We start from the raw sequence: 14,219 nt of genomic DNA on the forward strand, positions 1-14,219 counted from the left end.
TTGTCAAAATCCAATGAGTAATTTTGATGTAATCCAGTCCACACACACAGACAAATGAATAGATAAACAGACACAAAAATATAACCTCTTGGAGGAGGTAATTATTAGCGCAGGCTTAACTGATTCAATAGCCATATATTCAGTCATTCAAACTCAATGGTATAATTGCACTATAAAAGTATTGCATCGGTTCCCTCAATGTTTCAGACTTGAGGCATATAGCTTTGTTTAGCAAATGGTGCACCATATTGACAGTTTCTCAGTAACTAGCACATTGTTATCTGTTATTCAAGCTTTATATTATTTTATACATTTACTTTCTTGTTAGTTTCAAATAATTATACTAAACACTAAAGTAATTAGATAATCATCAAAATATATAAATATTTTGAAAATTGCTCTTAATCTAAAATGAAAAAGGGAAAAATATATCCATTATTAGTCTCATTATCTTCCTTAGCGTTAAAAATCAGGCGGAAAGGGAAACACACCACTTGGAAATAATCACTTGACTGTCTACTTGATCAAGATTAGCCATTGGTCCCATATGCTCATACATATTCATCTCTGTTATAACAATTATGTGAACTCATTTCATAATGTTTCACTTATATAAGCATCAAGTCTGCATTGCCGTAATGTTTAGCATAAGAATTAGGTTTGGATATAATTAGGTTTATATGTCTATTTTAAAGGCTAAACCTTTATAATTTCCTTTCTATGCCTCTTTACTATGTATATATAATTGTAGACATATTAGAAGAATGGTCATTTTGTATTACTATGGGCATGCTATGATTTGAAATTAATTTGTTATAAGCTTGTAATAAGACTAACCTTTATATCATTATGTGTCCATCATATGAAACTGATATACAGTATGCGTAAGTATAGTCCTGCTACTGTATGCATTTAGACTTTTTACAGGTATGTTATCATAACAAGATTTACTTTTCCTGTTACTCCTTTGTGTTTGCAAAAATATTCTCTGTCATTTCTATATTTCTGAATGATATGAAATAGAAATAGGCAGTCTGTAGGATATTTAAAGCTTTGTTGCCAACTTTTATTATATCAACATGGTTTTAAGAGCCCAGATTATTATACTATAAGCTAAATAAGCTTAAAATCTGTTATAAACCTAATGCAATGAGCAAAATTTACTGAATGGTTATTAAACACCAAATGAACTCTGTTGTATATTTTAGAAAGCCAATGAAGCAATGAAGAAAGACATGTGGTGCAGGGATTTCTGTCACATTCATATTTTGAAAGATGAATCTTGGATCCTTTTCAAAATAGCAGCTTCATATACATAAATGGAGACCCATTTTTACTCCTCCAAACATCCACTCATGGTGTGCCATTCATCACCAATATCAAGGAAGATTCTTGTAAACCATGTTCCTCACTGAATAAATCAGTGATGCAGACATCCTACTTCAGTGCAGTTTAACTAATAGTAGTCAATGTAATTCTATTTTAGTCATACTGTATATATACTATTTTTTATATCTATATCATATTTGGTAACAAGATCTTTAAGCTGATGATAATCTGATAATATCAGATGTGCTAATCACTACCCACTTCTTTATATTTGCAGAAAACAAGTATTGCTATTAACAGATAAAGCTATAAAAGGATGATAATCTGATAACAGTAGTTCTGTTCTTATCTAAACATATTGGAATATTTCATAATAACTTTGACTAGATACTTTAAAGATAGTGTAAAATAAGCAATTTTCTTCCAGTGTTATTATTTATTTTCTTTAATTAGTTCTTCTATTCAAATTATAAACAAATTTCTCAAACTAATTAATATAATCCCTATAAAAAAGAAATGCTATCCGAATGATATATTTCGTCAAGTAGGTCAATAGAATTTTGCCGAAAGGGACTAATAGGGGCAACAAGTGTCCTATGTTGCCGATTGCACATTTTATTAAAAATATGTTTTCCGAAGCATAAAATCAAGCATAAAATCATAGCAAATTGTATACAGGACTATTATGCTTTATATGCCCATCACCTGGAGTATTATCAAAACGGGCAGCTGAGAATAACATGCTTTTGTTTTACCCCCTTGGATAACATAATTAAGGAATGTCAATTATTAATTGAAACTAATAAAAATTTCCTTGACTCCCTTATTATCTGAAGTTTTTGTATGTCTTTTGGAAAAACGTGTAAACAGGTATGCAGATGGTAATCATCTTTTCTGTAATTTGTACTTTAGTTTGGCTTTTGTGATTGCCCTTCTTAGGATTTCCAGTGCTATACAGAAATCCCTTGATTGTGGTCAGGAAGTTTAAATGATTGGCCTTGATTTTAGTGCTGCCTTTGACTTTGTTAATCATTAAGCCTTGTTTTCAAACTCAAAAAGATGGGAATAGATGGGTCTTTTCTTAACAACAATATTGGATTTTTAAGCACTGTAATAGATTGCTGAGTTGTTATCAATGGGGACCATAGTGACTATAGAAATGTAATATCTGGTGTTTCTCGGGTAGTTTTCTCGGCCCATTTCTGAACATACGTTCATGACTATGGTTTGGCCTAGAAAACAAGGTAATTGCATATGCAGATGATGCTATTCTCTTTGCATCATGTCCATCTCCAGAATGTAGATATATGGTTTCAGAATCCTTTAATAGAGATTTAACTAAAATGAGTGCATGGTGCAAATTATGGGGCATTAAGTTGAATTTTAACAAAACTTAACGTGTGATTTTAAGTTGGTCAAGGACAGTGGCTCATCAAAATCCAGATCTTTACATTGACTCTTTACCTACATACAACGCTTTTAGAATTTTAGGCGTGATTCTTGATTGCAAATATACTTTTGAGAAGCAGTCTTGTCTTTTGCTTCTTCAATTGCACAAAAAAAATGGCTTATTGAGAGTCTTTTCGGTAGTCAACCTATTCTAAAAAAAAAATGTTTTAATTCTTTCATTCTATTTTGTTTTGAGGGTTGTTCACCTTTCTGGTTTTCAGCTGCTGACTCTCACCTTAATTTATTGGATAGAAACTTGCATTTTATTAAATTTCTTATTCCTGGTCTTGATATTAATCTCAGGCACTGTTGTTCAATTAGTTATATATGCATGTTATATAAATGTTTTTCATATAACCCATAACACTCAGGTCTTCCCAGACTGTACAATCTTGTACAAAGTACAACTAGGTATGTTTCCTCCATCATAAGACAATATTACATAAAGTACTCTAGAAGTGTTATTCCAGCTGTGAGCAGATTGTGGATAGATCTTCCTAATTAGGTAGTTGAATCAGTGTAACTTCAAAAGTTCAATCTGTTTGTAAATATTTTTCTCATGAGTAGAGTGACATAAGTCAAGTTTTATAGTTTATATATATATATATATATATATATATATATATACATATATATATATATATATATATATATATATATATATATATATATATATATATATATATATATATATATATGTATGTATGTATGTATGTGTATATAAATATATACTGTATATATATATATATATATATATATATATATATATGTATATATATATATATATATATATATATATATATATATATATATATATATACAGTATATATATATATATATGAATGGTCTATTTTATCATTGTTACTGATCATAAGATATCTTATCTTTTATTCTATATTTATCTATAGTTTATTTGCTAATTCCTCATTTTGTTTCCTTACTGGGCTATTTTCCTTGTAGGAGCATTCCACTTTTCGACCAGGGTTGTGGATTTTAAAGGTTTAAAGGCCTCTCATGAATGGCAGAGGGAAGGGACAGTGACATTGCCCTAGCAAGCAGGACAATGCCCTAGAGACTTAACATATACACATATGATCAGCACCCAAGCCCCCTCTCCATCCAAGCTAGGACCATGGAAGGCCAGGCAGTGGCTGCTGATAACTCAATAGGTAGACCTATAGACTCCCCCTAAGCCCCCATCTTTAGCTCACAAGGATGATGAGGTTGCAGCTACTAAAGGAACTGATGAGTTTGAGCAGGACTCGAACCCCAGTCTAGCAATCACCAGTCAGCGATTGTTACCAAATAGGCCACCACAACCCTAAATGACCATAGCTAGTAGTAACAATGATAATAATAATAATGATTATACTTATTTTGATGTGGGAAAGTATTTCCACCCTGTGGTGTGAATAATGGTCCAGCTTGGACTCCAAAAGACTTGGCTTTCGTAGGTATTTTTTTTTCTTTAGGAAGTCACTATCTAATTTCAGGGATTGAACAAACAAGAAATTTATTATATGAAATCAGAAAACATTAGAAAGATGAAATTTTACAACTTATTGTTTGATACAATTAGTTGTTGAAATAAATAAAAAACAGAGAACAGACTAAGAATACTTAGCAATTGTTCCATGTTTTCAAAATCCCTCCTTTGGAGTATGTGAAGGAGATTTCGAACGTATAGAGAATGGGAAGAAAGAGGAAATGTCTTTTGAAGAAAGGGGCAATGTCTTTGGGAGTTTTAATTGTCAGGCAAATCACAATGCAGTAGTGTGTTTGATGTAGTGAAGCAGCACTTTTCAGCTATATTATTTTAGACATCCAGAAAATAGGAACTATAAATAAATCAAGGGAATTGTTCAATATTTTATCCGCTGCATTTCTATATTGTTAAATCTTGTTCCCCTGTCATTTTAAATCTCTCAGTTTACTGTATATTAATATACTTTGTGTATTGAAATGGAAATTCTTATACAATGGCTGTGTTAAACTATGCACTTATTTCCACTTATTTCTGTTTCATACTCTGCATTATGAACATACATGTATATCATGCATGTGATATTCAAATTTAGCAAGTTGCTTGTGCTGGCAAAAGACCAGTTTGATTTAACAATAACCAAATCTTTGTACCCTTAGTTAATTAGCATATGACGTATTCATCCATCTTTATTAAAAGTGTGTTTAGGCCTATTTAATTTTTGTCTCCCTTTCATGATTTAAAGGGATGCAGGGAAATTAGAATTTTTTACCTGATTAATCATGTGGTGAATAAAGATTTGATAAACCTGAATAACAAAATGCGAGTGTAAGTGAAATAGAAAATTCTTTAATTGTCATCGTGTATCATCCAATAGAATAGTCTTTTAGGATACTAATGAAATATTTAATCAACAGAATTTGACTGAAGTAGCTGAAATAGAAGCACAACGACTTCAAAAGGAACTTTGCCAGGAGAGAGCGATTAATTCGGAACTTGAGTCTCAACTTAGCTTTCATGAAGCTGCTTTGCAAGAGTTTCTTCAACATCACTATCGTCAAGTTGCTGAGATTGTTACAAAGTAAGTCATTCTGTGTTTTTATGAAAATAGTTTGAGTTTTTAAAGAAGAGCCTTGGAAGCTACATGCTAAAACGCAACTTTTCTTTTTATTTACTTTTTCCAAGGTCAACCCGGAAGGGAAGAACCCAAGGAGAAATGATAGTTCAAGGTCTTAAAATAGAAAAGATGTTAGGGATGTAGGTGATAATTTTTCTGGCATTGAAAAAAATTTAATAAGATTAGTTACCAAACCAATCGCCGAATGTGGACCATTGGGACATTGCTAGAATTCATTTATATTGCCACCTCCATAAGCTTCCTTTTTGCATCTTTGTAACAGTGGTTCCCCAAAAATACCAACAAAGAAGTCACGTCCTAATGAATGGTGATTAATGTGTGAATAATGTCAAATTAAAACAAATAAATCTCATAATGTTATAATACAGAACATTGGGCCATAATTCGTTCAGGTAATTTCTCGCACTGCACTGTAGACATTTCTAAAGGCTCAAACGAAGATCCCTGCAGCCTCCAGCACTATCCACTTTTCAAACTTTTACCATTTTTCTATTCTTGCTTCCTTTCTCATAAAGGTTTAAAGGCCACTCATGAATGGCAGAGACAAGGGATAGTGATGTTACCTTGTCAAGCAGGACCATGCCCTAGAAACTGACCATATTACAAATGATTGATGCCCAAACCCCCTCTCCACCCAAGCCAGGACTAAGGAAGGCTAGGCAATGGCTGCTGATGAGTCAGCAGGTAAACCTATAGGCTCCCCTAAAATCCCCAACCTTAACTCACAAGGATATTGAGGTTGTAGCGACCAAAGCAACTAACAAGTTTGAGCAGAACTCAAACCCCAATCTGGCAATCACCAGGCAAGGACACTACCACCAGGCCACCACAACCCTAACCATTACTTCGTAGAGAAGTGTAGAGGTTTCGTCCAGTTGCACCTTTAGGGTTTTGTTCTTCATCTTATTTACATTCCAAGCCTTTCATTTTGCTTTTCAACCCCTCTTATCCTTCCTCCTCTTTCCACCGTCTTCATATGATACTGAACAACCCATTGAATCCAGTGCTAGGTCAACAGACCCAACTTTCATAAACTGTAAAGTAGTCCAAATATTATTATTATTATTATTATTATTATTATTATTATTATTAGTCAAGCTACAACCCTAGTTGGAAAAGCAAGATGCTATAAGCCCAAGGGCTTCTACACGGAAAAATAGCCCAGTGAGGAAAGGAAGTAAGGAAATAAATAAACGATGAGAATATATTAACAATATATAATTCTAAAAACAGTAACAGCGTCAAAACAGATATATCCTATATAAACTATTAACAATGTCAAAAACAGATATGTCATATATAAACTATAAAAAGATTCATGTCAGCCTGGTCAACAGAAAAGCATTTGCTCCAGCTTTGAACTTTTGAAGTTCTACTGATTCAACTACCAGATTAGGAAGATCACTCCACAACTTGGTAACAGCTGGAATAAAACATCTAAAATACTGTGTAGTATTGAGCCTCATGATGGAGAAGGCCTGGCTATTAGAATTAACTGCCTGCCTAGTATTATGAACAGGATGGAATTGTCCAGGGAGATCTGAATGTAAAGGATGGTGAGAGTTATGAAAAATCTTATGCAACATGCTTAATGAACTAATTGAACGACGGTGCCAAAGATTAATATCTAGATCTAATATCTAGATCAGGAATAAGAAATTTAATAGACCCTAAGTTTCTGTCCAACAAATTAAGATGAGAATCAGCAGCTGAACACCAGACAGGAGAACAATACTCAAAACAAGGTAGAATGAAAGAATTAAAACACTTCTTCAGAATAGATTGATCACCGAAAATCTTGTAAGACTCTCTCAATAATCCAATTTTTTGTGTAATTGAAGAAGACACAGACCTAATGTGTTTCTCAAAAGTGAATTTACTGTCGAGAATCACACCTAAAATTTTATAAGAGTCATACAGATTTAAAGAAACATTATCAATGCTAAGATCCGGATGATGAGGAGCCACCGTCCTTGACCTACTTACAATCATACTTTGAGTTTTGTTAGGATTCAACTTCATACCCCATAATTTGCACCATGCACTAATTTTAGCTAAATCTCTATTAAGGGATTCTTCAACCCCAGATCTACATTCAGGGGATGGAATTGATACAAAGAGAGTAGCTTCATCTGCATATGCAACAAGCTTGATTTCTAGGCCAAACCACATGTCATGTGTATATAGTATGAAAAGTAATGGGCCAAGAACTAGAGATGAAATATAAGTTACTCAAAATTGATACACACACATACACACACACATAAATATATATATATATATATATATATATATATATATATATATATATATATATATATATATATATATGAATCTAATGTTGAAACACTTGAGGATACCTATATAGGTAGCAAAGCAGTCCTAAAACTACATAAAGATGGTAAGAAGATTTCGGTTGAGAAAGGAGTTAGACATGAAGACCCATCTCCTAAATTTTTTGCAGCAAGGATTTTTTAAAGATTAGATTTGGAAAATGTATTAATTAACATAAATGGGGAATACTTAACAACTAAAGATTTTCAGAGGACAGATGACATAGTTGTGTTTAGTGAATCATGGGAAGAATTGCAAAAGATGTTAGAAAATTTGAATAGAGAAAGCAGAAACGTATGGCTGGAAATGAATATGAGTTAAACTAAGGTAATGTTCAATGAAAATTCAGAGACAACAAATAAAGGTAATGGATGAACCTATAGAGATTCTTAATAGATATACATACTTGAGACAGACAGTAAGTGTTTACCCGGGACATGAGACTGAAATTAAAAGGAGGATAAGCATGAAATGGAGAGCTTTTGGTAAATACAGTAAAAAGAAAATTATATAATCAAATGGTCTTACTAGTATTAACTTATTCATCAGAAACCTGGAAATTTACTAAAGCCTTAGAACATACGCTAGTTACAACTCAAAGGGCTATGGAAAGAATAATGATGAGAATATACAGTGACTAAGAGATAGAAAAAAAAGCAACATGCGTTTGAGAGGAAATTAAAGTAGAGGATATTCTAATAACATGTGAAAAAATGGACATGGCAGGACATATAAGGAAAATGACAGATAAAAGATGGACATTTAAAAATAACAGAATGGGCCTGTAGAGATGGCAAAAGAAGCAGAGGAAGGAAGAGAAGACGATGGATTGAAAAAATAAGAAAGTTTGTGGGTGTTGACTGGCATAGGAAAGACTGTAAATAGACACAAGTGGAAAGACATGTCTGAGGCCTTTGTTTTCCAGTAATGTAGACTAGTAATGGCTGGTGGTGATGATATAAGGGATTTTGACGAAGGAAAAATCTATTTCTGGGCGAGAGACCTGTGCCGCCCAGTGAAATACTCCTAGAGCACTATTTCTAAGGAATATAACTGCTATATATACCAGAGAAAAAAAGCATAGGAATGCCAGGTTGAACCCAGCTCGCTCACCTATATAAGGTGTCGGTATAAAATACTGGGGCGTGATAATTCACAACCAGAGGTCTCGCACCATTTAGACATCTCCTCTTCAAAATCCCCGCCACAGCGAGGTGCCGTTCAACACTACTACCACTAACCCAACCCACGCCAGTGACGTCACTCCTCATAGCACCCAAGGTTTGGGGCCCATGTTGGGAGGGAAGTCAAGGGAGGGTTCACTGGGCGGCACAGGTCTCTCGCCCAGAAATAGATTTTTCCTTCGTCAAAATCCCTTTTCTGGGCTCCGACCTGTGCCGCGCAGTGAAATAGTACCAGAGAAATGGTCCCAAATCTTGGAACAATACCTGAGGAAGTAAAATAAAATCCAAAATAACAGGTAAGAGGATAGCAAGACATAGTTGATTAAGGTTCACTATGTTCAGGAGGAATCACATTCCCTGCTGCCACTGTAGCAAATATAAGGCTTCCAGAGGTTTTAAGCAGTGGCGTTTAAATACTGTTGGAGACTTCCGGCCTATATATTTAGTAAGTCCAGTGAAGTTCATAGTAATTAACTGAGGTAGCTACAGCTCATATATCATGGACGTGAGGGAGTGATGTGGGAATGATTCTAGGTAGCCCGTTAATGAAATGCAGAATCTTCTGTCTGAGTCCTTTCAGGATGATGGTTCTTCACCTTCTCTAATGGGTAAGGGCCCCGAGGACTGAACGGGAGATATGTTTAAGTAGGCTTCCAGAGTGTTTACTGGACATAAAGATGGGTCCTGCGGAAGTGGGACAATCTTCCAGGGGAACCGTCTGTCCTGGGGGTCCTCATTTTCGCTAAAAATCTTTTGTCAGGGGAAAGGAGTACTTCCCCTGACGAGAGAAATTCTATATGACCTGGATCTCTAGACAAGGCTGAAAGTTCTGATATTCTGGCGCCAGAAGTCAGGTTCATTAAGAACAAGGATTTCCTAACCAATGGAATATAATGGCAAGTCTCGTTAAGAGTGTCTGAAGCCAACTTAAGTACGTCATTCAGAAACCAGGAAACTGAGCTAGGGTGAGTTGATGGTTTCAATCTGGCGCAGGTTCTCGGGATGGATGAGAAGTATGAATCTGTAAGGGCAATATTAAAGCCAATTGTAAAACCTTCAAGGCTGACTTAATTTGTGGTAATAGTACAAGTCGCTAAGTCTGATTCAAATAAAATTCTGAAGAAGGTTACTGTCAGATTCATAGTCATCGTCTCAACCTTTGAGTCCCTTAAAAACTGTCAAGTTTCATAACAGCCGAATCATACTGTCGAAGGGTGGATCCCCTCTTATCTGATTCTAAAAATAACGTATTTGAGGATCAATATCTGCACCTCTTGAGCCGCAAATTTCATAAAGTCCAGAAAGGTAGGGCATTCTGAATTTGAGGAAGCTAACACACAGCGAGTTGTACTGCTTGTGTTAGTATTGGATTGGGGATCTGTCGAGGTGGAGACCCAGTTCCACCAGAAGGGGAAACCCGTTGTGCTTGGGCCAGATGGGGACTACTAGAGCAACTTGGCCTTTGAAAGTCCTGAACTTGTCTAACACTTTCATCGACAGATTTATTGGTGGGAATAGGTAAATTCTCTCCCAAGTGTTCCAGACTAATGATAGTGCGTCTGTGGCGTAAGCCCGAGGATCCGGGCTGGGAGCTACGTAGCACTCCAGTTGTAGTTGGACTTTTTTGCAAACAGATCTATCTGGAGATCCGGAACCTGAGAAAGAATCCAACTGAAGGACATTGGGTCTAGTGACCACTCCGACTCCAGCGGAGTTGTCCTCGAAAGTGCGTCCGCCACTATCTATCTAGAAGAAACCTGATATGTTGGTTTTTGGCTGGAGCCGGTTGCTTAAGGTAAAAAATACCGCCATGGCCTCTAAAACATTGATATGAAGTTGGCGGAATATTGTCGACCATAGTCCCAGGATTTTCGTGTACTGAGAGTATCCCCCCCCCCCCCCCCCCGCCTGTTAGGGAGGCGTCTGTGTAAATGACGAGCTTGGGGGTGGATATTGTAAGGAAACGGATTTGCCAGATTTTGACCTTTGTCCATGGTTGAAGTCTTTTCTTCAGAATTGGTTGGAGTCGAGCCCTTTGTCTCGATAGTACTCGTTTTCCTGGAGCACCATACTCGGCTTATATCTTTCAGTCTGGCCTTCAGTAGTATATCTGTTACTGAGGCAAACTGGAGGGCACCCAGGATTCTCTCTTGATTTCTTCTGGAAGACAATTTGTCTTTGAGAAAACGTATTGTGTTTTGCTATATCGTTCCTCTTGGCTGTTGGGAGACAGAGTGTGGGAGCATAGAACCCATTGAATCCTAACCATGAAACTTGTCCTCGGGACCAAACGAGATTTCTCGAAGTTGATTTGGAACCAAAACTGTTGTAAGAGATTATCACTCTGTAGTTGCTGTGAGGCAGTTTGCCTAGTTGAAGCCTAGAAACGGACGAAAATGCCTTGCTTTCGGAACATGATAGCAAACGTCTGCAAGATCCATAGGGGAGGTGACGGCCCCACAGAGAAGCAAGGTCCGCACCTGAGAGATGGTCAGCATGTGAAACTTGTCGCATTAAATGTAAGAATTCAGAAGCGACAGGTCTAGGATTACTCTTCGCTATTCTGAGTCTTTCTTTGGCCCGCTGAACAAGTGATCCTGAAATTACAAACGATTTACTTTCTTTATTGCTTCCTTTTGCAATAAATCATTTTCATATAAGACTAGCTCTTCCGTTGGATGTTGATGAAAACTGGTTGGTGGAGGGGGCCATTCTATCCAACTCCACCCCAGACCTTTGGAAATTATACTGGAAGCCCAAATGTTGAACGTTCAACGGTTCCGGAAGATGTAAAGTCCTACCCCTACCTGAGAACTCCCAATGATTTGCTGCGGATTTACCTCCTCGGCCTCGAGAGTAGCTGTTGCGAAAAGTTCCTCTCGAGCTAGCGCCTCTGGGGCGCTGGTAACCCTGGAAAGCACCCTGAGTTTCAAAGGTGGGCCTAAGGGCTGGGGAAGTAGCATAGGAGGTAGTTGCTACTTGGGACTGAGGAACCAGCACGTATTGCTGTTGGGGTTGACCCTTCGAGGTGAAAGGTTGACTCCCTTGTGCCATCGGGATGGTTTGAACCACCTGTTGGGACTGCCGGTTTGGAAGGAATGGAAAGATCTCAGACTCTTTCTACCTCGAGATTGGTTGCTGGCCGGTTCGAACTTGTGCATGGGGACTAAGCCCATCGAACCTTGAGTCTCTGATTGACCCTAGCAGCTCCAGACTGGGGCTTTAATGAGCTTGTTAGGCTCATGTCTGATAGTGGCCTCAGACAAGACATGCCTACAGCAACGACGTCTGGCCGCAAAGAAGTCGTAGGAATCAGACAGTAAGGTTTGAAGTAATGACTTCGTCAAGACCTTAAAAGGTGGTTCTTCTTCATATATTAAAGAGGTCTTTTCTGCCATTGTAGCCGAGTTGATATGTCTACTCAGGCGCATACAGGCTTCGAGCTCGAGGCATATCAGAGATTCCGGAAGCCTGGGTAGCCACTCACTGAACTGAATGGGAGCACAGTCAGCGCTTAATTTACCCGATGTGAAGGTCGCCGGGGCGTTAGTCCAGCAATCGTGATCCCCCAGGGACAGGAGGGAGGTCGGATGCGTTTCCTTCAGCTGCGGTAACGGCTTGTCCTCGTTTATTGCCTGCTGAGCAAGGTCCGATATCTTAGTGACACACGGAGTAGGGGTTTACTCCTCCACTAGAAACATCGTGTACGGGCTCTTGTGAGGTGTTAACGTAGTGTTAACACACTCCCACTCGTTTAAGGGCCGGACCCAGGTGGACTGAGCCTGCCCCTTTGGGTACATTTTGGTTTCTTTTGGGACCTTGTCAAACCTTACGAGTGTCTCCTCGGTAAGGCATGCGAAACCAGAGAGAGGGAACTGTAGACCCGGCGGGAGAATTCAAAATCTTCTACAGTCCGGGTGCCAAACCCTTCGATGGTTAACATACCATCTTTGAAGGGAGAGCGCAAGGCCCCCTTCCACGGATTGCTTTCGACGAATTCCGGGAGCTTAGAGGGATCCGGGATGATATATTGTGCTGTTGAGGTAGCCCATAACAAATGAGACCCTGTAAGAGGCTATCTGGTTTAGCACTCTCTCTTCCCCCTAATGGGCAATAATTCCATTCAATTGTCAAGTTCACAGAGGCACCAGGAATCTTCCATCCTATAATTCGTGGTGACTCGGTATGTGACACGAGGTTTGAGCCAGTGAGCTACAGAGGTCCGTAATTTATATATATATGTATATATATGGATAAATATCAGCACAACATCGTGTTCAAATAGAAATAAATTTCTACCTCATCCCTGAGATCGGTCGCTGGCCTCTTCTAATGAAAGGTCAGGTTGAAACTAACCATGCCACGAGAGGCCATGCATCAATCTGGAAAGGGTTGCCGGATCGAAGGGAGCCTCCGGGGTCGTAGGTTTCAGGCCGGGCTTCGCTCTCGACCCAAGAGAAGTCTTAACTGGTTTGGTGATTTGGAAGACCTGTGAGTCTTTGGTAGGGCTGGCAGGTAGCTTTAACTTTAGGGACAACGGGACGTGGCCCGACATCAGCCACGTGCTTCCTTGAAAACCCTAAAAGGAAGAGACACAGGGTCTCTTTGCCCTGACACTCCAGGCAAACCCGCCAACCCAGATCTAAAGAGTCGCCAAGGTAGAAGAGACTGCGAGCTCCGAAAGAGGGTATATCGTTACTAATGAACAAGGTAACTCCGTTGGGAATGTAAAATAAATAGATCGAGAATAAATGTTTAAATCGATCAATCACAAAGGAAATAAAATGAAAATCCCAAAATAATATATCCGAAGTTATAATTATAGATAGTAACGACAGGGGCACCTACAGTGTCCCATAGTAGGGTAGTAACCCAAAAAGATCCGGGTGTTCCGAATTCTTAAAATAGACCGGTATGAAAACGGGACAAAAGGCTATGAACAAAATTTCGGACCGGTATAATAACCGGGGAGAAAACTTTCATAAATTAACTGACATTGTCAAAATAATTCCATAAAAGGTGAAGATTATCAATGAAATAATATTGTCATAGCGCGAAATATACTATCCCGTCGGTACTGGGGAAGTATAGAATAACATAAAGATACATAAGTATCCCATAGCAGGTCAGTAACCTAAAGAGATCCGGATGCTCCGAATTCTTGAATTAGACCAATATGAAATCGGGACAAAAGACTATGAACAAAATTCAGATCGGTACAGTAACCGGGGAAAAACTTATCATAAATTAACTGACTTTGTTAAAACAATTCCATAATAAGTTAAGGTTATCAATGAAAAAA

General features: G+C 37.8%; 1 protein-coding gene across 3 annotated transcripts in view; it reads left to right on the forward strand.

Annotated features, from left to right (window-relative positions):
• LOC137629513 (cilia- and flagella-associated protein 100-like) overlaps positions 1-14,219 on the forward strand; it is a 214,085-nt gene that overhangs the window by 150,291 nt on the left and 49,575 nt on the right. For all 3 annotated transcript variants that reach the window (XM_068360880.1, XM_068360879.1, XM_068360877.1), the window contains exon 5: positions 5,179-5,342. In XM_068360880.1, the coding sequence (XP_068216981.1) occupies positions 5,179-5,342 (164 nt within the window). The remainder of the gene's footprint in view (positions 1-5,178; positions 5,343-14,219) is intronic.

The sequence above is a fragment of the Palaemon carinicauda genome, chromosome 37, assembly GCF_036898095.1.
Source record: "Palaemon carinicauda isolate YSFRI2023 chromosome 37, ASM3689809v2, whole genome shotgun sequence".
Taxonomy (NCBI): Eukaryota; Metazoa; Arthropoda; class Malacostraca; order Decapoda; family Palaemonidae; genus Palaemon; species Palaemon carinicauda.